The 26,589-nt window shown below is 41.8% G+C and overlaps 1 protein-coding gene across 1 annotated transcript in view; it reads right to left on the reverse strand.

Annotated features, from left to right (window-relative positions):
- Window positions 1–26,589, reverse strand: part of mast4 (microtubule associated serine/threonine kinase family member 4) — a 68,872-nt gene that overhangs the window by 5,992 nt on the left and 36,291 nt on the right. The window contains 29 exon segments of the mRNA XM_029444170.1: window positions 71–255; window positions 734–870; window positions 979–1,101; window positions 1,584–1,810; window positions 2,208–2,408; window positions 3,179–3,390; window positions 3,693–3,814; window positions 4,493–4,602; window positions 4,810–4,932; window positions 5,563–5,664; window positions 7,088–7,253; window positions 7,330–7,462; window positions 7,794–7,932; window positions 8,018–8,226; window positions 8,382–8,473; window positions 8,596–8,657; window positions 9,537–9,603; window positions 9,605–9,670; window positions 9,930–10,031; window positions 10,593–10,708; window positions 10,711–10,801; window positions 10,897–10,923; window positions 10,925–10,948; window positions 10,950–10,974; window positions 12,228–12,367; window positions 13,458–13,536; window positions 13,798–13,818; window positions 14,060–14,129; window positions 16,877–16,965. Of these exon segments, the coding sequence (XP_029300030.1) occupies window positions 71–255; window positions 734–870; window positions 979–1,101; window positions 1,584–1,810; window positions 2,208–2,408; window positions 3,179–3,390; window positions 3,693–3,814; window positions 4,493–4,602; window positions 4,810–4,932; window positions 5,563–5,664; window positions 7,088–7,253; window positions 7,330–7,462; window positions 7,794–7,932; window positions 8,018–8,226; window positions 8,382–8,473; window positions 8,596–8,657; window positions 9,537–9,603; window positions 9,605–9,670; window positions 9,930–10,031; window positions 10,593–10,708; window positions 10,711–10,801; window positions 10,897–10,923; window positions 10,925–10,948; window positions 10,950–10,974; window positions 12,228–12,367; window positions 13,458–13,536; window positions 13,798–13,818; window positions 14,060–14,129; window positions 16,877–16,965 (3,260 nt within the window).

Below are 26,589 nucleotides of genomic sequence, written 5' to 3' on the forward strand. Positions count from 1 at the left end.
GAAAATGGATATCAGTATTATAATATATGAAATATAACAAACATTACAATCTCTTAGATAAAATGTCCACCTGACTGGGTGAAGTCTGGTGTGGGGCGGAAGGTGGCGGTAGGGGAACGGGGGAAGAGACTGTGAGTGGGGGAGCCAGGGAGACTCTCACCAGATGACAGAGAGTGGTTGAGAGAAGTGAAACTCCGGCTTGTGTGCAGGAGAGGAGAGGGCTGCATGGCAAAACGTCTGAAGAGGGAGCGGCGCCTGGAAGAAAGCAAAGTGAGACAAAGAAAAATTAAAATCAGTCCAGACACCTTTTTCTAAAAGCCTTTATGAAATAAATAAAACACACAGCTGTATGATAAATCACTAAAAAGTGCATTAGTTAGTATTGTGTAATATAACTTTACTTACTACTGTTCCATTACGGGTCTTTACAAAAGATATCTGGTAACTTACTTTGCAAAAATGCACGTAAAAATGTTGCTGCAGGAACAAAACAGACCGGCAAAGCACAAAAAAGAGTTGCATTTCTACATTATTTGCTTTCCTCACATCATCTTGCACATTTCCACATTTCCACAGTTTCTTTTAATTGTTTTTTAGATGCAAAATAACACATTGACCCTGAAGGCTAAACACTCTCATATTCAAATACTCCCTCAGTGTCTATCTGCCCCCTAGAGGCCAACTAAACATGTGGTTACATTTGAGAAAACAAACCTTTACATCTGATTCGTACCTTTCTGGTGTCTTCTCCTTCTTGGGCTTTTTGGCACATCTCACCATCTTGCTCCTGTAGCTGTTCCTCCGGGCTGGACCCGTTTTTATTGAAGTATTTTCAAAGGGGGTTGTGGAGATGGTCACTTTGCTACCGCTCTGAAAAGGAAGGACGAATAATAATGTTTTTACCTACTTTATTGTGGCTTATATGCATTGCTAAAAGACTAAAAGCCTAACACTACGTGACTATATATCGTCATTTACCTTGAGCAGGAGCTCCACCACTTCAGTGTGCACAAGGCCGTGAACCGGTTCTCCGTTCACATGAGTAATGAGGTCTCCGGCTTTGAGTCCTGCTTTGTGCGCAGGCCCACCGTCCTCTACATTCTGAAGCAGCAAACACAAAAGAAACATTTAGTATTAGAATCTATTTCTTTACAGCCCTTTGGATGTTTAAGGTCGCTTTGCACAATGTATTCATACAGCCCTATATCACAAAATACACATTTGTCTCAGGGGCGCACGAGGAAAAACCTCCATACATACAAAGTAATCTTGTGTAAACATCGGTTGTACATCGCTTATAAACATTTCTGACAGTTCCCAAAGAGCAGGTGGATTCAACATCACATATCTACGAGCAGAACATCCTGGGATTTGTCTGCTTTGCTTTCACACCACAAACAAACTGCACCAGACCCCTCGCAGGCAAACATCCCCATTTCATTCGATTGACAGCTTTCACGCCGGCCTAAATAAACCGAACTATTGCGCCAAACCAAACATGTTGAGTGTGAAACCACCCCCCCACAGTTCACTGACTTATAGTGGATCACTAGCTTTGTACCAAGGGCTGATGTAGTCCTTACCCAGACCATGTGGTAGACCGTGTAGATGTCGCCGTCACAAGAATACACCCGGATCGCCCTCAGCGTGAAGCCGAACTTCTTCCCCGAGCTGTGGATGACGACGGGCTGCCGTGGGTTGGCGGTGCAGTGGGAGGAGTCTCGGCTTGGAGAGGAGTCTCTTGAGGAAGGGTCAGAGGAGAGGGAGTACGGAGAGAGGGGGCTGGCCAGAGGAGAGAGCCCGAACATATCTGGAAAAAGAAGAGATAACCACCACCTGAGCAGATTCTTTCATTCAATGGAGTCAGTCGAAAGGTGCGCCTATAAAGCCTGGTTTATGCTGCTCCTGCTGTGAGCGAAACTAATGGGATTTTCACTCTCGCAGCAGTGGAGACCTCTTGCTCCTGCCTCGCCTGCTTACTTTCCTTGTTAAAGGCTTGTACTCGGCTTCTTGCCCGCAGCCGCTCATGGCAGGTGTAATGCCGGGCCAATTTCACACAGATCTATATAGTGTGCTTTCATCTCCCCCACATTATTTGTACAAAGTTGTGCACGTTGTTGCTCTGATATACTTTAACCTTCTACAATCTGGGTGAGATCATAGATCATAGTCAATGCATGCACATCTGTTTGTGTTCTTCGTCTTACCCCCGGGGATCATGAGGGAAAGGGCACCGGTTGAGACCGACTTTGGGACTTTTGCCACAGCTCTGGTCTTCTCTGCAGCGCTTTCAGGCCGCAGAGAGTTGGTCAGAGGCCCCGGGTCTGCGGAGGTATGACTGCCGCCGTCGGGGCTCTCCACCCCCTCCCCTCTGGGTGTCAGCTGGTCCAGATGTTCTGAGAAGCTTCCTAATTATTACAAAAGATAAGCATGGAGTGAGGCACACAACTATACTGAGCAAGTGCTGACATTATTTAGCAGTGGTTGATGCGACAGAAGCATCCTAAACATGCGAGTTTGACTTTTTAAATGTAGTGATTAAAGATATCATTCTTACATTCTTAAAACAAGAGTTTGGCATCTTGAGAAATAGGGTTTTCCGCTTTCTTGTCAAGAGTTTTCCCGATTAATATCACACTCACGTCTGTCTGTTATAAATGAATAGCATAGCTCTTTCTGAAATGAACAAATTCCTCTTTCTAAACATCTTTACTAAACTGTAAAAATGCCAAATTGCAGGTTCCATGCCGTCTAATTTAAGTGACTGAAATACATATACATATATATATACATATACATAGATATATAGATATACATATACATATATATATAGAGAGATATAGAAAAGTATATATAGATATATATATATATATAAAAGTATATATATATATAAAATTATATATATATATATATATATATATATATATATATATATAATTATATATATATATATATATATATAAATAAATATTAATTATATATAAATAAATATAAATATATATATAATTATATATAAATATAAATATATATATATATATATATATATATATATATATATATATTATTCCTGGGCAACCAATGCTTGACAAAAGATGAATATAATGAAAAATGATTATATAATGAAAACCAAGCACATGTATTAGAAAGTTATACACTATGAAATTCTAGATTTGTGTACCAGAGAGCGTGGCTCCACTGTGGGTGCTGCCTGGAGTGGTGGCGTCTGGCTCGTCCTGCGGGAGCTCTCCTATGGAGTGGGAGGTCTTGCTGGGGTCAAGGCCGGACGTCTCGTCTCCTTCACTCTCTGCTGAAATCGCAAACTTTGGCAACAAGTTGGGGCGAAGGCCGGGATTCAAACCGTCTGTGTCTGTCGAGTGGGACAGCGAGGGCCTGGTGGAAGAACAGAACACATGTTTGAGTGTTAAGACTCGTTTTACATGAGTCTAATAACTGCTCTATGAGAGATAGAGCTGTATCTATATAGAATATATTGTATTTGACTTATACTTGCTGGTGTTACTCTGCAAGTTTAAGATGAGTTAAGTAAAGGATCTGAATACATTTCTGCCCGTCTTGTGTTTAGTATAATATTTGAATGTAAGCATTATGCACTGAACTGCTTCTTTAATCTCTGCTACAGGATGTATTTCGTTTATGTGCAGAGGTTTAATGAACTCCAGTGTCAAACTTACATTTCAGCAAAGTCTGGCGTCCAGCTGAGCGAGTCGACAGTCAGGGGGCTCTCACTCTTCTTCCCCTCCGTCTCTCCCTTCTCCTCCAGGAGCCCACGGGACAAATCCAGGCTGCTGTAAACCTGACACCCACACAGAAACAATGATGCACGTCAGTACATGCAGGCAAAAGCACACATCGTCAGGTTCAGATTAAGCTACAAAGATGATTAATAAATGTGTAGTATTCTGTGCAGATACGTATGGGTGACTAAATCAGGGTTTTTAACATTTCTAATAAGGAGGAGAGCAGAGACCCTGTGCGTTCTGTGTCAGCGCAGACTTCATCGTGTCTTACAAGCAGGGAGTTCTAGGTGCAGCTGAGGAAAAAAGATTCAGTGCAGCTCAACACTTCCTCTGAGACGCCCCGCTGCTTTCTGAGACACTGTAATGCTTTGTTTTGATGTGAGAGGGGAGCATACTGCAATGCAGCACAACAATGACTCCCAGCTTGTAAGACTGTATTGTGTATTGTGTTCCACATTACCAAAAAAGAAGAAAAAAAAAACATCTGATTTGCAAGCGGAAAATATATGCAAAGCCGAAATCTACGTTTAATACTGTAGGGGTAAAGGGACAGCGCGTTGTGTTTTCTAGACACACATTTCCATATGAAATACCGCTCGCTCGCTCTTTCCCATGAGAAAAGGAGCGGGACAGACGAGGGCACCGACTCATTTACATTACTAACATCTTTGGCGGTAATGATGATGTATACGTGTTAGTCTGAGACATTTGAGGGGAGCAGATTAAGGACAAACCTTAGAGAATCGGTGAGAACAAGAGGAGAACTGCCGCAGCTCCACATTAAAGTCTTCATCGTTTGTATCCTCTTCCTCTGTCTCCAGGTGATGGTATCTCTCAGAGCGAGCTGGGGAGGATGGGAGGTTCAGATTTCAGATGTTCTTTTGTTGCACTCGGTAACTAGCATGCCATATATTGCTATTTCAGAATATCTTGCTGTGTAATGTTTTCTTCAAATGATATCTTCTCTGATTTCTGAGCGGATCTATGGATGTTTATCCGCTATGGACAGAAAGAACTTCAGTAAAATTGATGCTTTGGTTAGAAAACTCACTGTCGAAGTAGCTGGTGTCGTCTTCAGACTCCAGCTGAGGAATGAACTCCGCCTTCTGCCTCAGCAGACTGTTCCAATCCAGGTTGCTGAAAAACTGATTCTGCTTCACTTCGGCAGCTCCACCTACAGATGCAATGAATACAAATCAATAACTGGTCTGAAAACTATTTCAAGGATAGATGTTAAAGATGGTTTGTGAAGGAAACTCCGGCTCGAATAGCTCAGTGAGAATAAAACGCTTACACTAGGTTTTCTTGTCCTCTGGTGGCTGCAGGCCAACCCCGATATCATGACCATAAATTATGCAACACAATTTCCTGCCTGTGACCTTTTCGTGGAGTAGCAGGAGACTTTGTGAATGGCAGCCTGGCGAGGGGGAGATCTAGACGAACAAGGAGTCCAGCTGTCCCCCAACTTAACATGCTACGTGCGTCCCTCTGATTAAACGCCTTTGTCCCGGGTCATGGCCACTTTTACAGTCCACAGACCGACACACTCTTAGTGCATGGAACCAGATTCATGGACAGGCAAGAAAACAATTGCAATTGATCAAAGGGAAGAGGTGAGGGGGCCACAGGATGAACTGCTCCCGCTGTCGGATGACCTCAATTTCTACCCCGATGATTTGGGATTATGAGCGGCGCTGAGGTGGCTCCCGGGGTCACGTGACAATTTACGATGGCCTGCTGTGCCTGTCTGATCCTAACCGAGGGACTGGCTGTGCCACGGTGTCGCTGCCCTTTGTGTTTGTACCTGCGCCCATCCTTTCCAGAGGGTTCTGTCGGAGGAGCAAGGTGATGAGCTCCTGAGAGTCAGGAGGTGGGGCATCGTCTCCCTCCGGCCAGTTGATCTCGTCTGGAAACACACAACGCACCCAATCAGTTTGAACCTAAAACACTCCGACGTACAAGAAGCCTACGAAGCTCAATCGCTATTAAACGAGTTGGAAAACATCAGGAAATGCTTAGATGTGTTTTAAGGTCACGTCAATGTTTGTTTGTGCTTGTTAAAAGAATGTTTCGAGTCTGGTGATGAAAGCTTCAGAGCGTGACAAGCTGATAGAGATGCAGACTGATGGCAAAGTGTGAGGCTGATAAATGACACATATCTAAAATGTAGTTTATTTTTTTAGCTAGCTCGAGACAAAATATGTCAAAATGTGAAAAAGCGAGGATGAGTGCGACGTATAAATTTACTTTATTTACAGGTTTGCAGCAAGTTGTTGATTTCTGTACGCTGAAATGTATCTTTTTATTCTTCCTCTCTGCTTTTATTGGCTGTAAATGTGAAACCTGTTTGAGAACAATAAGATTATCGCTACAAGCATAAAAAAGGTATGCAAGATAATTCTTTATTCTTCTATTGAATTTGATACTTTCATGACATTTGCGACACTCTATACTGAAGTGCTCATTTCAAAATAGCTTCACCAGCCAAACAACACAGAGTCAGTTCTGAGGTGTAAGCATAATGTTGAAAGACAATTTACATGTGCTGGAGCTTATAGTGAAAAGCCTCATGGATAAGCAATGAAAAGGGGAGCAGAGCTCGCCTGTGCCCTGCTGATTGTCTGCTCTGTGCACCATTTGTCCCCATTTTAATCAAATTTGGGAGGGGAGCTATGAATATGTATGTGCGGCCTGAGGCCACGGTGCCATGCATTCAGTGTGTTCAGGCCCCTTTAATTAACAGTCCCTCTCAGAGGCTTGCTACACTTTGATTGAGAGCATAACAAATCAGTCGTGGCATGCCATTCATTTCCATGCCACAGATAGATGCTGTTATCCAACAACTCCAAATAACACAATTCATCTGAGCCACGTCGCTGACAAGATAAAAGCTTAAGATTTTCTCTGTGCTGCGATGAGACTACAAGACGAGCACGAAGTCACACCATCATGCATCAGTTATTAAAACTTCACTTGTGGTCTAAAGTCAAGATGAATCCACTTACTGCCATCTGTTTGGCTTACGGGCCCTGGGGGGAAATCTGCGTCTCCAATAATTCAGAAACCGACTAATTCCATGTGGTCACTATAAAAATGTTTAATTCATATCTGAATCTGAATGAGATTTGGGAATTTCTCCTTATGTGCTTAACGAACGTACAAGCCAGATGCTTTGAAACATGTGAACATGTGTCTATTGGATAAACATCAGTGTGTTGAGGAAAATAAAAAGATGACTTTCTTAAATGAAGGTTTGCATCCAAGGCTAGCTGTTAGCATTGAGCATCACACATCTAAGAGAAACTTCAAGACAGGGAGGCAACACTGACCACTGATGACCTGTCCGAACAGCTCTTCTGGTGTGTCTCCAAAAAAAGGCACACAGCCCACGAGGAACTCGTAGAGGATGATGCCCATCGCCCACCAGTCCACCGGCTTCCCGTAGCCTTGTCTCAGGATCACCTCTGGCGCAATATACTCGGGGGTTCCACACACCTGTACGGAGCGACAACACGATAAATATTCTAAACATGATTTGTGGGAAATGTAGTTTAATGTCAGTTAAATGTACCTGTTTATCAGAGAACTCCCTGGCATCTTTCTCTATGTGTCCCTCATACAGGTTAGTGGTCATGTTCATCAGCCCAACTTTGGACAACCCAAAATCTGTCAGCTTAATGTGTCCCATTGACGTAACCAGCAAACTGTGAGGAAAACAGATTTGGGGAAAAAATTCAGCAAACTTTTAGGCTTTTAAGCTTCCAGACAGCGATCATTATGAAAAATGGTTACTCGTCTTTCTAGCAGCATTAAAAGTATTTGTTGTATGATTAAATACTGACATCCTTTACTTCCGTAACCATGGCAAAAGTAAAACTCCTGCAACAATTCACAAAAGTAAATAAATAAGAAAAATGTTCTTAAAAGAACCAAAAGAGAAACTAATAATGCAAAATGGTTTCTTTGTAAATATCTGTCTCTTTGGCAGCTACACGCTCGTAGACGGGTTCATCAGTAACATCTGCGAGGCCTCACTTGTCTGGTTTGAGGTCTCTGTGGACGATGCCATAGTTGTGGAGATACTCCAGAGCCAGCACTGTCTCTGCAAAATACATCCTGGCCATATCCACGGGCAGGGGACCCATGTTCTTCAAAAGGGTGGCACAGTCTCCACCTGCAAACATCAAAGCGGTAATGTGATCCAGAGAACACACAGGAGACATTGTTGAAAGTGCTTTAAAAAAAACCAGGCTGCTGACCTTCAACATATTCCATGACCATGCACAGGTGCCGCCGCGTCTCGAAGGAGCAGTACATGGACACCACGAAAGGGTTCTCAGCAAAGGTAAGGATGTCTCTCTCCACGAAGGCCTGTTGGATCTGATTCCTCAAAATCAGGTTCTGCTTGTTGATCTTTTTCATGGCAAAGCGCAGCTTCGTTTCCTTGTGCCGGACCAGATAAACGGCGCTGTGGAACAAACGGTTTACCAGTCAGCTGCGGGGAAATACTCTCAAAGCAACAAAACAAGTTGTCCAATTTAGAGATGATCACCTAATCTGTCTGTAGCACACACCATGTATCATGAGGGATTAGATATTCAGATAAGAATAAGATGTTCTTACCCGTAGGCACCATTGCTGATGAGTTTTGTCATCTCAAAGTCCAACTCACAGGGATTACGTCGGCACCGCAAGGCCGTGCTGAGGCTCTGAGACTGAAGGCAAGAAGAGAGACATATACTAGAACAAATCAGAAAGATACAATCTGTACTTCGCTGATACACTTGCAATAAAGATGGATGGAGTAAATCAATACCAAAATAATAATAATGCTTACAGAGTCGTCCGTTTCTGGTGTTTCTGCAATCCCACTGTCGCAGCTGGTCAGCTGAGCTATTTCTACAGAGCAAATAAAGACAAGTTTAAATGAAAGAAATGAGTGTATTCTGAATCTGTAGCTTCACGTAACGTGTTCTGCAGTGCAGCTTTTAGAACAAAGGTAACTTAAACGCTGAGAAATCAGGATCTTTAAACAAAACAGCAGCTTTTATCAACCTATTAACTTCGAGGCGCTGACTCCAAGATAATCTGAATTGAGAATAAATGGGGCGGAAATCAGACGGGGCAACACAAACACATGCCTGACACCCCATTGTGAGAATCACCACTCCAGAACAACTGCTCATTATAAACCACCTTGCATCTTTAACAGTTTTTTTCTCTGCGTTTGTGTGCAATCATGCCAAAGTCCATGTGTGTAATTTCACTGGGGGGTGTTTTGTCCTGCCCCGGGGGAGCCTGTAAACACATTGCCACTGCTATTTAACATCTGTCCTTCCGTGTAGGTTTGCTTCAGGCACACAAGGCACGGGGCAAAACGGAGCACAGGAGACACTCGTGGGAAATGAGTGGAGCGATTGGCTGATGCGCCAGCCTGTGTGGATCTGCGTCAGGTCTGTGGGGAGGCCATTCCTTTCTAATTAGTCATAATGAATGTTGTTTGTTACTGAATCAGGAGGGACAGAGGGTCATTAGAAAGATGGTGTTCAGTACAGGACATTAGTCAAGGGTATCTTTGTCTTTTAGTTGCAATGAATGCACAGATACTTCCTCTTTATAAACCTTAAAAACCAAAGCTTGTTTGTATTAGGGCTGTACAGAGTAGTTTGAATCTTTAAAGCTTTATTCGTAAAGCTGTCTCTTTTTTTAAATCTGGTATTTCCTGGTATTATAGTTTGTGTAGTATTATCCCTGATGATGATAATAAACTTCCTGTACCTTCCAGAGGATCTCGTGTGAGTCCCAGCTGGCTGATGATGTAACGAGGGATGTCCGTTTTGATGGCCCTGGCCCTCTTTAGCGTGTCCTTCAGCGGCCTCCAAAAGGTGGTAAAATTCCTCCGGGTCAAACTCCTGGAGACACACAGCAGCACGTTTTAGTGTATGAACAATGCTTAACAAGTGGCAGCTCTGCTCAAGGCAGGGAAATATTATAAAACATGATAAAATGGGACATTTCGGATCTACTTCCTGTTTACAAACAACCACAAAAGAGACACGACAGAAACAAATGTAACTTTATCAAACCGGCAATACAAATATAGGAATTATATTCAAAAATCACACTAATAATTACAGTATATATCTCAGAGGCTGTGGACATGAAACGCACCAGACACTCCAGCAGTCGAGCAGGTCGAGCTATGATGATGAGGATCTTCTTCACCAGCTCTTTGATGATGTTCACCTCCTCGCTCTCCGATCGCTCTGTGGACTACACAGCGAGATACAAGATCACAGTTGTTCCCATGTTAACGTAAACTGGTCAGGTACAGCATGGTTCTCCTTTATCTCAGTTTGTGCCTCTCGTGGATCACAACCTTTGACACAACATTTACAAACACTTACTGTTCTGACTCTTCTGACCATCTGCATCCTAATTTGCGACTATTTCTCTAATCTATGACCAAATATGTCAAAATGATCACTTCTATATTTGTTTTTACCTTAAATCTTTATTTTTCTTTCACAAAATATAAAAAAAATGACATTAATAGCAAGGACACTTGTCATTTCTGGCTACCTGGATTAGGAGACAAGTTCGAAAAACTTTCTTATCGTGCAACAGACTGAATCTTTCTTCATGGAGATAGTAAAAGATTTCTTCCAATCTAACCCTAACCCTCAGCTCTGTGACTCAAATATAATACAATAAATGGAAAGTACAAAATGAGGCTCGGCACATTTTAACACCGTTTGAAGGACATTTTCACAAGATTTAATGGTGTACTGTCTTTGAAAAAAACCTCTGTATGATTTCTGAAGACGCGCTCACCTCCTGAACGAGCCTCTCCAGCTTGTCAGTGAGCTCGCAGAAGTAGCTGGAGGTGATGAGTCCTAGCCGGCTCTTCTCCAAACAGTCACGGGCCAGTTCAATTATCTGGTGGTGGGCAAGCCGAGCACACCATCTGCCAAAGGGAGGACGCTCTCTGGAGAGTTGCTGCGGATGATGTCTTGAATCCTTTCCTCCATCTGAGCTGTGGCCTGCAGGAAGGAAGGAAAGGTGTCAGTTGGTAACGCATGAGATGATTAATGTTCAGACGGGGGGGGGGGTAAGCAAACATATTGTGAGCCCGTACTTTAGGAAATCGCTCCTTGTAGACGTTGATTCATCATGATAATCTCATGGTCCGTAGCATGAAGGAGATCTTCCAGGGCTGAAAAATAAACAGGACTAAAATCAGTAAGAAGTTTTTATACAAGACATGCATGCAAAGATTACAGAGGTACAGATTACCACTGATGAATAACAATTGAAGGATCATATACTTAGGAAGGAACCGGAACCGCATGAAGTACTGTAATAGGACTTCTTTAAAGTCAGACAAAATAAAACAGGTAAAGTTTAAATTACATAGTTATTTTATATATATATATATAGATATATATCTATATCTATAGTATATATATATATATCTAGATTATATCATATATAGATAGTCTCTCTCTCTTCTCTCTCCTCTCTCTCACTCTTCTCGCCTATCTCTCTCTCTCTTCCTCTCTCTCTCTTCTACTCACTCTCTCTCTCTCATTCGCTCTACTCGCTCTCTCTCTCTACTACGTCAGTCCTCGATATATCTATCTCCTATCTCTCTCTCTCTCTCCTCTCTCTCTCCTCTCTCTCCTCTCCTCTCTCTCCTGTCTCTTCTCTCCTCTCTCTCACCTCTCTCTCTCCGTCCTCTCTCTCTTCTACTCTCTACGTCTCTCTCTCTCTTCTACTCTCTCTCTCCGTCTCTCTCTCTCTCTTACTCTCTCCGTCCTTCCTCATCTCTCTCATATCTCCTTCTCTCTCTCTCCTCTCTCTCTCTCTCCGTCTATTCTCAGGTCTCTCTCTCTCTCCCTTCTTCTCTCTCTCTCTCTCTCTCTCTCTCGCTTCATCGCTATATCTCTCTCGCTCTCTCCTCTCTCTCTCTCTCTCTCTCTCTCTCCTCCTCTACTATCTTCTCTCTCCTCTCTCTAAGTCTTCTTCTCCTCTAATCTTCTCAGTCTCTCCTATTCTCTCTCTCTCTCTCCTCTCTCTCTATCTCTCTCTCTATCCGTCTCTCTATCTTCTCTCTTCTCTCATATCTCCTATATATATATATATATATTAATATTGGATGGAAATTGGAATTATGTAAGGTGAACCTATATAACCAGTTGTTATTTTTATTATTGATATGCTTGTGTTTTTTTTGCCTTTTTAGAAGTTTTATTATTATGTTAATTTGTTTTTTATTTAATTTATTTACATACTTTCAATAATTAAGACCTCTAAATATGGGTAATCCCCTTGTAAAGGAAACTTCCAACCTATATTGAAATACTTTTGTTGTAAAAGTGGCAGTGAGAAATACAGATTAAGTGATGACCAACCAGAATGCATAACCCCGTGAGGATGATGTTCATATCTGTAGAGGTAAACAAATACCTGAGACTGCGTGAGCGCGGTCGCATCTGAGCCGCTGCTCTGCGGCATTCATCCCCAGAGATGCTCTCTGTGCAGAAGTGCTTGGAGAGGAAGTGCAGCTCATCAGGTGTAGGCTGGAAGGGTAGCTGGTGCAGCTTCTCCTGTGATGAACAGGATGACTGGAAATGAAACACATTTATATTCAAAAAAAAAAAAAAAGAAAGAAAAAGACGGCATTTTTTTTTGTGTGAATGAAAAAATAAATAAAAAACATGATACCAGAAAATCATATGTTTCAGTCTTCCTGCCACATTTTAAGGAATTAATTTTGGGAAATACAGTTTTTTCAGCGAGTTGAGAAGATCAGTAACAGATATGAAGCTACAGCCAGGAGATGGTTAGCTTAGCTTAGCATAAAGACTGGAAGCAGGGCGAAACAGCTAGCCTAGCTCTGCCCGAAGAAAGTGTTAGTGATCGTACGAGGTGATGGTACGCAGATTTTATTAACCTTCTGACGATGGCAGGCTAGCTGTTTCCCCGTGTTTCCAGTCTTTATGCTAAGCTAGGTTAGCCAGCTGCTGGCTGTAGACATGTGTTACTGTGGATTCATAGTAACACATGGGGCAGTGATACAGCTCTGATAGATAACACTATAAAAAATAAAAAATAAACTCAAGTATGACTCTTACTACATGGCAACAACTTGTATTATTTCCAGTACGACTTGACTCATGACTGATGTTTCACCAGCAAACCGTGACATGCTTCCTTTGACAGATTGTGTGAATAGCAGGAAATGTACCAGCTGATGTAACGCCGCACAAAACAAAAAACACAACCATTTTAATCCCCATGACACTTTGTAATTCCTGTAAATGTTAGTCATTGTTTACATGGACTGTATTGTATGCACATGCTCTGTCTGCTTCCTATACACGGATACATTTGAATGCAGTCACGGTGAGAAATAGAGAGATGTAGACGGAGGAACGAGACACAATAAGAGAGAGAAATGTGTGGGTGTGTGTTTGTTGCATACTTGTCAAAGTCATGTTGACTCCAGAACAAATCTTTTGCTTCTCATACGGAGCGTTTGTTCACAAAGAGTCAGACGCATAAAGAGAAAACAGAGCCACCGTGACAAACGCTGAACTCCACATTAAAGTCACGTTTTGGCATTATGAATTTGGGTTTTGAAAGAAAAATCTTTCATTCTGTGAAGCTGATGTGTGAGATGTGTGAGATGCTTACAGAGACGGTGGAGCTGGGCGTGTTGGTTCCATATCCAGAGGAGGGAAGGGAGGCCAACGACCAGCGGCGACCATCAGTCCTGTCACACAGCAGCAGAGACGAGCACAGATTCATCAACACTTCAAGGTCTGACGCTGAGTCCATGCACAAACACATCATGAATTCAAAAGATGACCACATGGTTCTAGATGAATGGTGACCTTTCTGTGCTATTGTTCGGACACGACACAGGAAAGCACACGGAGAAACAATGACTGAACGTGCAACTGAAACTAGAAGCCAGAATGAGAAACTTCACAGTTACTACGAGACAAACTCATGAATTATAACATGAAGTTACCTGTCTGCTCTGTAGCAATGACTGTGGGTTATAATAAAAAAACAAAACAAAACAATTACATGATATCATGTTGAGGAAAAAGGTAGAAAATAAAAAACATATTTATACTGCTAAGCTGAATATTAAGACTTTATTATCCAGTTGAAAGGCTACAACTGGATGCACAGCATACTCTCTCTCTTTTTAAATACATAATCTGTCTCTGGCTGATTTGAGCAGCTGCAAATCAAGTAAATATCCATGCTTATATATATATATATACCTTCGTGCAAAGGAGAAATGAGCTGAAGCACTCGGAGAGAAATTTCTAGGACTGTCTTGTGGGCTTGTTCCTGCAAGAAAAACACAAGACAAATGCAATTTAAAAAAAGGTAAACAACCTGCAAGCAAAACAAGTCAATACGACCGGATTCCAATTTCAATTTGCATCCAAAACAAAGACCGATTAACTGCACGAACCACTGGTGACGGCTTCATCTCGGATCAGAGTCAACGCTGCATGTTTGATCATTTTTACTCAGTAGGAACATTTCTTATTCCAGTTCAGGTGATCCAAGTGACATATTTAGAAGCGCTAGGACTACAATAATTACTGCATTATTTATTAATCGTTTGGTCTTTAAAATGTCAGAAAACAGTTTCCTAAAGGCCAAAGTTACAGCCTCACAAATCTTGTGTTGCCAGCCAACAGACCCAAATCCAAATAAATTCAGTTTACCGTCACATAAAGACAAAGAAAAGCAGAACATTCCCCCAATTTAGATGCTGGAAATGGGGAATGTTTGGAATTTCTGCTTGAAAAAACCTTTTCAAATGAATAACTGATTATAAAACAGCAGACAGAAATATTCTTTTCATTTCTAATTTAACATAGGATGACACTTTGAATGCCCCCAGCTATAACTACTAGCAATAACTAGAGACTAAAAACGGTCTCTTGAAGACCTCAAGGCTGCGAGCACTAACCAGGAGTATATTTAAGTAGTAGGTTTAGAGAACAGTTGCCACACTGCAAAGTTTTAGTTAGAAACAAAGTCGGCAAACTAAACACAGCTCATTACAAAGCATCGTTTTTATCAACACGTGGATCCTCTCTCCTCTGCTCCTACCTTCCACTTACCAGTAATTGTCAAGTAGTATGTTTTGGCCAATTTGTTTGTGGCGTGCAGCAGAGTTTAATACTCTCTTCTCGCTGATCTTAAACGGTTAAACTTCTGAGACACGTTGCGACAGACACATAACTCATCAAAACGGCCTTGATGTTGCTATAAAAACTCGAGTGCTGGAGAACAAAAGGTCGATCTTTTAAGTGGGTTTTGCTCAAATGCAAGTCAGCTTAAACTTCAGTTTATTTAAAGTGCACATCACAAAGAGTCTCTGCAAACTTTACAGGTTAAAATACAACATTAGAAACATTATCTGTAGAAATAACACACACACGCGCACACCACACACACACATATACAGGCTGAATCTCAAACATACAGGTGGAGATGTTCATATCACAACAGAAAAAGTTAATTTAGCAACAATCAGTGAAAGTTTACCCAGCCAGAGATACTAGGAGGAGCAGCAGCGGAGAGAAAAGAAGGTGAGTTTTAAGCCAAGCTTTGAATATTTCAACAGAATCTGCTTCCAACATTTGCATAGAGAGTTTATTCCAAAGAATAGCAAAGATAAGCAAAGGCTCTGCCCCCAGAATCCTTTCTGTTGAATCTAGGAACATTTGAATAATCATCGTCAAAAGAACATAAAGGACGTGACTGAGTACACAGAGCAATAAGTCTGCAGAAGTGTTGGTAGCCGGTGCAAATCAGGACAGGTGTTGCATCAAACTTCCAATATCTGGTGAGGATAGTCTGGATAGGACTGTCATGGGGAGGCCGGGAGAAAAGCGCATTGCAGTAGTTGATTCTGGATGTTATAAAAGCACGTACAGTACTAGGATTTTGGAGACTGAACTGGATGAAAAATAACCGTATTTTGGCTTTTATGTAAATGAAAGAAAGCTGTTTTTGTAACAAACATGATATGTTTGAAGAGGATCACTTGCACATAAAGAGAGAAGTATCTACACTCTGCCCTGACTTTCTGAAAAGGCACCAATTAGCCGTTGTGTTTCCAGCGCTGGAATGTAAAAACAAACCTTATGGTCCAGCATTAATCAGACAATTTCCATACTGGAGGACAATTACAGCATCTGAATCTGGTTAGGGATGAATGCCACATATTTGATTTCACTCTAATCTTAATACGAGCTGTAATAACACACAATGGAATTAGCGTGCACCTGAAGAGACATATTATTCACTCACTGTTAGGAACCTTGTCTGCGAGGAATAACAAGAAATATGGTTCAAGGGAATGTCGTTTATAAAAGGATTCACGATCCTGAACAAAAGATCTGATCGGCAAGACCAGAGCTCAGAAGAAAAACATCCAATCTATAAAGAAAACCTCTTAATTATTGTGCGTCACCAGTGTTTACGTGGGTGAAAATGGAACTGAAAGGATGTTTTTCTTACCTTTGGCACCAATATTACGACTGAGCCACAGAGTTAGGTCGTCCCAGCGCTGAACACATTCATTAGCAAGAAGAACATTGTGGCTTTCTGAGTCCATCTTAGAGACGGGGCCCCTTCGGCAGGTTGAAGTACAGACCAAACACTGTTGAGTTGCGGCTCCAACTTTGCTGACCAATGCCAGGAAATAAAACGCCCTGTGTTAAATGAGGCCTGCCCTCCCTCCACTCCTGTGCATTTCCTTTTCTGCAGGCCACCACTTCCTCACACAGCACAATCACTGCCCTTCAACTTGCCACTGTACGATTGAAATCTCAGCCAGACACCACAGAACTGACCTCAGATCAACTTAGACTGAAAAGACAGGAATAGTTTAATAACTTTTCAGAGTTTTCTGTGCCAGACAAGCCTCTGTTAGGGTCTGCTGCTATTTGGTTTAAAGCTATGGAGAGAGAAATGCAGTCTCTGTGAACTGACGTGTATGTTTCTAACACTGGGGAGAGGAAACAGATTAAACCCATTCATTAACAGTACATGCATAAGGACCGTACACTTACCTGTAAGAGATGAGAGAGGGGAGTGAGGTCGGGGTAAACCTGTCGACTGACCGCTTCCTATCAGGCTTTTTCTGTTGCTCGTTCTGCAGCTGGAAAACCACAAAGTCAAATATTAGACTGGACAAAGAACCACATATTTCTTATTGACAGCATGCAAAATCTCAACTCAAATTTCCATATTATATTTAATTAGTTTGTTTTTAATATGCTACAATATAATTTATTCTCCTTGTTGTGTGTAAATCTTTCTATGATTGGATTTTCTGTTTTGTTTTTGTTCCAGTCAAGGGTTGGATTTGTGAAGCTGTAAGAACATTTGAAAAGCTTTGGAAATATGAAGATTTGACATTAATGTGTAGAAAAAAGTAAAATATGATTTGATTAATTATGATTTTTATTGCCTCCATAAATATCTTCTCACCTAATTTAATATATAATATTGACGGTAAAGCTAAGGGATCATTATTGTGCATGGCTTTGAAATGTAACTGTACACATTCACTTATCACAAACACTCACATGTATTTCTGACTGTATACTCTATAATAAAACATGGCCTCTAATATACTCCAGGGTGTGTGCACAGTCCTGGTGTCGACAGTTAATCTGGATACATGCAGTGCCATGAAAACAAGAGACAGAACATCCTGCTTCAGTCACTTAAAAACCGCTTCTTTGTGCAGCATTCAGAAAGCTTTTATGTTTGTTGATCATGTGTATACAGGACTGTGGCTCACGAGGGACCACTGTGATCAACATGTGACTCATACATTTTTAACCTTGAGAGAAATGTTTTACTATTTCACCGTAAAAAAAAAAAAAAAAAAAGCAGCTTTAGTGTTCAATGCCCCGATTAGTCTTGGATTTATGTTTTCAAATTAGAGGCCGTCAGTGGAAACGCAACACAATGCCTGCAAGAACATGAATTCACTTCAAGGTCAGAGGCTCAATGACATCCTGTTACATAACCCCCTCAGAGAACTGAACCATTTCCAACTGAATTTTTAAGATGTTATTCAATAATAATTACCATCCTTTGCATAATACAAAAAAAAACAGTTTTTGAATATTGAGGCTAGTGTGTGTGTGTGTGTGTGTGTGTGTGTGTGTGTCTCCTGGATTTCACTGCAGCGTTTAATGACCATAGTATTCGTATTGCGAAGCTTAAATGTTAAAGTTTCCCCTTTAAGTTCTTGCTTAGTATTTCTGTATACTTCAAATGTGGTGGGAGTTTTACCTCTTCAGACCTTCTCCCTTCTCCATGCACCTGGGACGCAGGTGAAGTCCCTACTCTGCGTCTGCGTTTACACATTCTTATGAATCATTTGAATGCAGATGTTGTTAAAGTGTGCAGATGACTCAACTATGTTTTGTGCTTCTCAAACATTAGTAGCAAATCTACATGTTGAGTTGCAAACAATGGCAAAACTAAATCTGACGTTTGGTCGTAGGAATATTCTTACCAATGCCAATGCACTCTATAGATGGGATGTCAGATGGTAAAATGACTGGGTGGGAAAGAGTGTCAGTAAGTAAGTCAGTACTTCGCAGGTGCAGCTCGCCGGTCTGCGTGTTGCAGCATTGATCGCACGCACAGTGAAATGCACATGTGCTTCTGCAATGATGCACAGACGCGTGCAGCAGGCGCCCTTCATATCTTAACACAGCTGAAGAGCAGCTCCTCCATGTGCCGCTGCAGATAATCAGAGCGTCAATGTCGCTTCAGCACTAGTGGAGAGCTCGGCAACTTCTCCCACATGTTGATAATGATGTGCAAAAAGCTCCCGACACTCCCTGAGACTTAGAATACACTTAAGCCTAGAGTTACGAAAAGTTATGATAAGTCATGATGGTTTGCCTCAATCAGATGTTTGTTTTTCCTCATGCTTACTTGCTAGTTTTTATTATGTGTACATTTCACAAGTCAAATACACAAAACACCTGGCCTAGATATTATTTAATATTAATGCAGAGCCAGCTTTAGAGCATAGAAGACAATGTTGCCTTTAGTTCAGTGCTAAAGAGCGACACACGAGGAGCCTGTGGATGATTTCTGTGCTCACGTCGGTGTGGATTACCGTCGGGCAATTTCCCGCTCGTTTTTACGATGACAGCAGACGTATCAGCGGACAGAGGGAAAAGCTTTGCTCCTGCTCAACGGCTGAGCAATTAGCCAAATACTAATGTCTAATAGGATGATGAATAGACGACAAACAAATGTGCAGGAACAAAATATTAACCAGTCAGTGGTTCCCAAGGCTCAGTGCTCTTATGATTATAAAGTACAGGATGCATTCTGCTGATGATGCTTGAAGTTGCAGAGAACATTGCAGGTATTTGGATACTCAAGAAAGCATTGACCTTCAAGCCTGAGCTCAGTCATTTCTGAATTGAGAGTTGAATGTGATGTGACCAGATGATTGAGAAAGATATTAGTCTCTCAATTATGATGAATAAGCATTTAACTGAATCTGTGATCATGTATTATGTAATGTTGCACAGTTGACAGTCATTTCTTTGATGTCTCTTAGTCTGAGCCTTATGTTGAGAATAACGGTACAAAGTCATGTACAATTTATCGATACTTTCTTGTAGTTCTCTGCAGTCCTGTTGCTGCCCTGCTGTCACTCCAAAATCCAAATTCATCTCCCTAAATCAGAGGGGAAACCCTATTTTGACTGATTCCCATTCATCCTTGTTTACTCGTGTGGTTTCAAGAGCTAACCCTCGCAATCAAGAGTGTGGACACATGCCATGAATCATTTATCGCGATAGGGAGGGAGTGAATAATATCTGGTACACAGGTGCTCAGTCAAAGAGGATCAGATTTAACGAGATCTATTTATACCCTCTCACTGTGGATTAAGCCAAGAGAATGCCACACTGCTGCCCAATCAACTCCGTGCCACTCATGGGGACATTAAATGACTGCTTCTGCGTTACTTTATAAAAGACTGTCACAGGTTACGATGGCACGCAGGCCATCTTTATCACGTGTGATGCTCAGCTGAGCCGTGGTACCTCTGTGGCAAAAAAGGCTGAGTAAGGGGGGGGGGGGGGGGGGGGGAACGTGTCGCTATAGTGAAGCTTTAAAGGAGGGATAAAGAAGCCCTGGGCGAAGATGATAGGGAGAAAGTAGGCCAGTGTTGTATGCTGTACTGCAGATGTGTGAGATTCCTGGAATGGATCCATAGAAGGGTTTACCAGTCTCGCTGATATGCAAAACCCTCAACCTCATCCCACCATTGTTGTATACATGTGAAATCTCCACAAGCGCAGCTACAGATCTCTGTTTCCACGACTAAAAACAAACAAAAAAAAAAGGAGGTGTTTATGCAAAGTTAGAGATACTTCACACGTCCTCGTTAGCATTTTTAAAAGTGCACAATTTTATCTTAAAAAGTTTACATTTCCTTCACTTCTACACTGACCTACATTACAGGAACTCTTCCAATATTACAAAGTAATCTGAATCTGTCAAAAACTATTTCTTAGATTTCAGTGTGCAAACTTATTTTGGGTTACAGGAAGAGGCAAAAATAGATTTAAAACAAGCCTTTGATTTACAACGCTTGAATCAGAAACGTCTGATCCTGACCCATGTCAACAAAAAGCCAAGATTAATCTCTTTCACTTCTGCGAGTTTTGCTCTCTTGTCAGAGCTGTCAGGTGAGCTGAGAAAGCGCAATGCCACATAAATTGCTGCTGCTCGCTGACAAACCCAAATTCAAAGTCAGACATGACACACACGGCTCTATTAATAGTGTTTAAAAACATGCTGCTTTGGTAAAAGCAAGGCAGATTTCTTCTCCTAGCCACTGAAGACTGGTTCTCTACATCTGAGGATGTGCAGTGTAGCTGTTCAGAGACTCAGCTTTGATGCTTTTTCTAATTATACTTACACTTTCTCATAAAGTGCATTACATATTAAAGGTAAATACCTAAGGGTAATATGGCCAACAGTTGCAGCAAAGTTATTACATCTTGCAGTTCTTAAAATGCAATGTTTAAAATGTTAAAAGTACAGCGTCCTCTTTTCTATTTTGACTTCTAGTTTAGCACTTAAAAAAGTGTTACAGCCAATCCAACTTTCCAGTCGTAAACAGATGTTAAATGAAATAAACTATCAGTCATCCATCAACACACAGCAGAAAAACATGGCCGTGATCTCAGACTGCGCTTTTACAGCACGAAGCTTCTGTTTTCAATATGCACTAAATATAACAGAGGTTTTTGAATACTTGTTAAGCTGTTTTTTTTAAATAAAATGGGTCAGGACGAGGATTAAAGATAAATATCAGTTTAATGGGCTTCACCAAACCATATACAGAAAACTGAGATCAAGTGGCTTAGTGATAAACCAGTGGCTACACACTCGGGATCACACAGACCAATGAAACGCTTTTAAATCAGGGATGCTAGAAGTCAAACAGTTTCTCAGAAGCTTTGTTGACGCAAATAACTATTTCTCGGGGGGGTGGACAGAGACTGTAAGGCCACCGACAACAATCAGCAACGGAGATGTAAGAAAATCAACCAGCATTTCCACTTTCCAACTCTTAATTAAAGAGGATAGCATATCGGAAAGTACACGTCCTGAGACAACAAACATTCAATTACCATTTGACTCACAAAGCAAATAATACACAATAGGCTGCAAGGCAACACCCAGCTTGTTATTCATGTTGGCCGCAGAAAACGGCTCCGATGACTAACATTACATCCATCCTGCCAATCAGAGTTTTAAAAAAAATGCACGCCAAGTTATTTGTTTGGTAGGAAATGAATCTGACGGATGTCTGTGTTTGATTTCCATTTGCAAAGAAGTCTGTCTGTAAAGCAACGCATCATGAAAATACGGCAAACTTGTTACCTCTTGGACCGGCGCAGACGGGCTCCACTGAAGAAATGTGGCATGTTAAAGTTGGACAGTACCGTCCACAGACTAGAGTCTGACATTGTGTCCGTGTCATGCCACAGAGGGAGATGCAAAGGAGGCTTTTGATGACCTGATGAGGAGAAGCGACGGCTTTCAGAGTTCAGGATGCGACCCCCACAGCAGTCCTGACAAGTACTCCTACAACAGCTCTCCTTAGGACCAAACCTCCTCTGCACAGGCACATCTGCAGCCAGCTGCGGCATAAACACACTGGCAGAGAGGACACCTTGTCCTCCTCTGTCCTCAAATACAAAAGTAATCCAAGGAGGATCCTGAAAAACACACAGTGTGTGTGATCCAGGTCAGGTGTCGACAGCCTCCACTGTTGCAGGGATACAACACCTAACAGCAGCTGACTTTTTGTTTTCCCTTTCACTGCGACTCTGCTCCATATCCCAAACACTCACCCTGCTCCCTTGCTCAACATGCTTGATATCATGTAACAGGCATCTACCACTTCAGATCCTGTGCAGGGGGGTTGTGAGACAGCGGGGTGCTGCATCATCAGCAGATGCTGCTGTGCACTTGCAGCTTTAACGAACTGGCACCCCTCCAAAAGTTTGGTGGGTCAGTGTATTAAGCAGGACCTATTTGAAATGGAAATGCTTTGCTTTTGCATGGATTTCTTCTGCTACTGCATAAATCCTTCCCTCAGCTGCTCCCTGCATCGACAGTCCTGCTCATTCATTGGATGAGCGCCTCACCTTAACTTCATCACCTTTGATCCTTGACTCATGTTTCTTGGCCGGCAGAAAAGCAGCGAAACACAAAACGACTACTTAATCCTTGTTTACAGTCACCAAATATGTCAAATATATTGATTAACAAATAGTTTTCTCTTTAACTGGAATACTACGCACATTTCAGAAAAGGAAAAATAGGTTGGAAGAGCTGCACCGACACGTGCACATGCATGACACGCATACAAACTGCCGTTTTGTCGGTTCAGTGATGAAGTTGACTTTCGGGTCCGGCGTGTATGTGTGAGAGTTTAGAGTCAGATGATCATAGCAGCCTGTGGGGAGCACAAAGTATGCAGACACATTCTCTGAAGTAGCTGTCAGGGTTTGGAACAAAAATCATTTTCTAAACAAGATGAACTGTTACGATCACAAAGAATCCAACTCCATTGATTACTTATATTCTTATATCCAATGAGTGTTCTCCACAGGAGAGCAAAGTTCAGCCCAGCAGACAGACACTTGAGCTGCAACAACAGAACTCAATAGCTGCGATAAGAGCGTCTGTGTCAGTGTGTGTGCAGAGTCTGAGGTTGCTGTAATCACATGATTGATGGAGTCAGGTATATATGTTACTTTCACAAGCTTCAAAACATTCATCTCGTCTTATCGAGCTCAGCAGAAATAGAAATCGACCATATACGAGCGAGTGAAAACAAAGATAAATGGTGGGGAGAAGTCTAATATTTATGGAGCAGTGAATAAATAAATTCATTGGCAACAACTTTGATACACGAATAAGGGATTAAGTCATTTAAAGAAATACCAAAACATCCAGTGTGACAATGTTTTGTTAAAGTTAGAAATGCTCTAAACCAAACGCAGCTGCAAAGCCTCATTATTTTATTATGGTTTGCTTTACCTCCTCACAATTACCTCGGGGTGGTCATGTGACATGTTGTGAGATAAAGACAAGCAGACCACGTGACCGCCACACGCACCACCTCTGTTGCAGGTTGTTATGATCATGTTTTATAATCTCAACAGTGCACCGGAGAGCAGAAGAAGTAGAAGGACTGGCTGAGAGCTTCACAAAGGAAGTGCACAGTAAGACCTGAGGACCATCAGGACGCTGCAGTTTAGTCCAAAGCCAAGTGCATCGCCTGGAAGGAGCTCAGGAAGAGAGACGGCGAGTGAAATGGACAAAAGAGGAACACTACCATGACTGGCACAAAACTGCCAGTTCTACTTGCGTGTAATAAAGTTCCATAAAGAAGCCATTTTGTCAGTACAAAGCCACTGCATGTGTGTGTGCGTGTGCGTGTGTGTGCATTCCCTCAGAGTGGCTCAGTCCGGCTCCCTACAGGCCAGTATGACAGCCTTCACTCTAATTATGGCTCTGCTCTGCTTCTGTGTTCCACATAAGAAATGATGGTTCAGATGGTTCAAAGTCAAACTTGCACAGAGCAGCATGAACACGGAGGTCACCGGCGACACATCTCAAGCAGAAAGAAATGTGTTACTGTCCTCTTACCATTATGTGACTTGTCTCTGGTTATGGTTAAGATATTAGGATAGTATGCATACAGTGTTTTCTATGTGTTACTGTATCAGTAAACAGTCTGTCAGGATGTTTTGTGAAATCCCCGTCTACTCTGATAAGTGATGAGAAAGACGGAAGCTGATCGTGCAACTTTACATCTGATAAGTCTTCACATTCATGGATCCAACTTCCTCAATGGTACACTAGTTGTAAGATGATTTACTGAACTTACGCAGAAGATAATCTATACATAACCTTAATGTACCAAAAGTAAACAAAACCTGAAAACAAGCCATTGCAACCAAAGAGATGAATCAAAACAGAAGCGCTCAGCAGTTCCAACGTCACCTGTGAACGTCAGGGTTTACAACGTGCGCCCGATCTGAACACCTGCTCGGACAGAATCGAGTTTTATTTTTACTGCATCAATACTTGAACATGTCCGATCGTACAGAGCACTGCGGCACCACATCGGTACAGGCTGGAATAAAAACTTGTCAACAGAATAAAAAAAAAGAAACAGAGCCAGTAAAAAAACCCCGTCTCCACAGTCGTGTATGGAGCTGACTCACTTACATTCCTGCTCCACTTCACCATGAAAGCTGAGCAGAAGAAGAGGGGATCAGAGGTGACATAGGTGGGCGTTTCATGCTATTCATTGATACAGAACATTATTCAATATTGAGTGTTTTGAATGAGCTGGAAAAAAAAAAGAATCCCTCGACATTTCTCTTGACAAAATCTCCATCAGAAACGGTTCAAAAAGACTCGACAGAAAGACCGTTACTCTCTTTTTAACCGTGTATCATGCAGATATTTCTTGTGCTTAAGTATTTAAGAGAAGCTGCTGCTGAACGAGGCTGACGCTAACCATGAAGTTTGATCGTAGACAGAAATATTGTAAAGAAATCCACCTTTACATGGAACGATTGGTACTTCCTTTGATCTCACAGACTATATGTGTGTGTGTGTGTGTGTGTGTGTGTGTGTGTGTGTGTGTGTGTGTGTGTGTGTGTGTGTGTGTAATCAACACGTGTCAGAAGACAGCGACGAAGCAGACACGACTACAAACAGTCATGTCATCAAAAAAGGCACTGGGCCATCCACTTGTCCGACCAACCAGTAATTACATAAACACCAGTTAAGGAACATAGAGCCGCAACAAAATGGCTTCAACCTTGATGACCCATCTTCAAGGTGAAATCTCCAACGAGGATTGTCCTGAAGACAGAATCCGAGCTTGTTGGCGGGTGAAGTGAGGAGTTCATCTCAGACATCACTGATGCAACCCTCCCAAGAAATAATCTTTTCAGTGACACAAGGATAAAAGTCTTGATGTTCATGAAATAATCTGAAGCTCTACCAGCGCACAGATTTTAAAATACTAAATCATAAACTAGTGGAGATATTAGCAGTAAGCTTGGAGAGCAGACCATAACCGAGAAAACTAAAAGTGGATTTGACCGTTTTCAATACTCTTTACTTCTAAATTAATCAATCCAGCCGGGATTCAGACAGATTGAGACTATTCTTCACTTTGATGTATTGCAAAAGCCACAAATCCTACTTAGCACATGAAAGAGGAGCATAAACCTCAGAACAGAGAGGGGCAAGATGGGGGAAGGGGGGGGGGGGGACAGTATCAACATTATATAAGCACTGTGTCCTCCTCTTTCAATGTCATTTCAATGGCAGATGATTTTAGGAGGGCAAAATGAATCTCCAGTTCGAGCCTCGTGACGCATGATGACTCGAACGTGCACGAACAGACCTCTCAAAACAACACAGGCTGAAGAGCGCTCGCTTACCTCCAAAAGTGAAAAGCGTGCAGCGGGCTGCACGGACTGCAGGGGCTAGTGGGAGTGGGGCTCAAGCTTCGGGGAGTGAGGCTGTAAGTTAAATGGAGTGAATAGTTGTATTATATCACACAGGACAGGAAAGAACCCCTGCCCCCCACACACACACACACACACACACACACACACACACACGTGCCAAGATGAAGACAGCAGCATCATGAAGTGTAATGATTCCTGTCACGTGTTTAAAGAGCAGGTTCCCATCGCATTTATGTAATGTTTGTTTGACGTTGGTGTTTCAAATCAGGCTAAAGTCAAAGACAAACATGCACACGTGCTACAGATTAACCTAATTAACATTCTTTAGTACATTTTTCATGATATGGTTAAAAATATCTCATCTCTTGTGAGTGCAATCACACAGAAAGACTTTTACTTTACTATTGAGCTCTGGCACTGCAGAGCATTAGGTCATTCAGAGGTGAGTAACTTTTACTGCAGTGGCCAAAATACACTTTTCAATCCTGGTGATGTTTCTGTGTTCCTCTTACTTTTAAGGAAGTTCCATAAAAAGACCAAAACCAAATATGAAGGCATCCTAGTAACAAGTATAGTGTATGAATCTAAAGCCTGTTTGGTATTCTTATAGGACATAGAGCTCTATTGTTTACTATTAAAAGCACTGTAGTTTATTTTGAGTCGATTCCACATGCACCATCCTGCTGCAGTAGTAGCATCACACCACATGTGGA

The sequence above is a fragment of the Cottoperca gobio genome, chromosome 12, assembly GCF_900634415.1.
Source record: "Cottoperca gobio chromosome 12, fCotGob3.1, whole genome shotgun sequence".
Taxonomy (NCBI): Eukaryota; Metazoa; Chordata; class Actinopteri; order Perciformes; family Bovichtidae; genus Cottoperca; species Cottoperca gobio.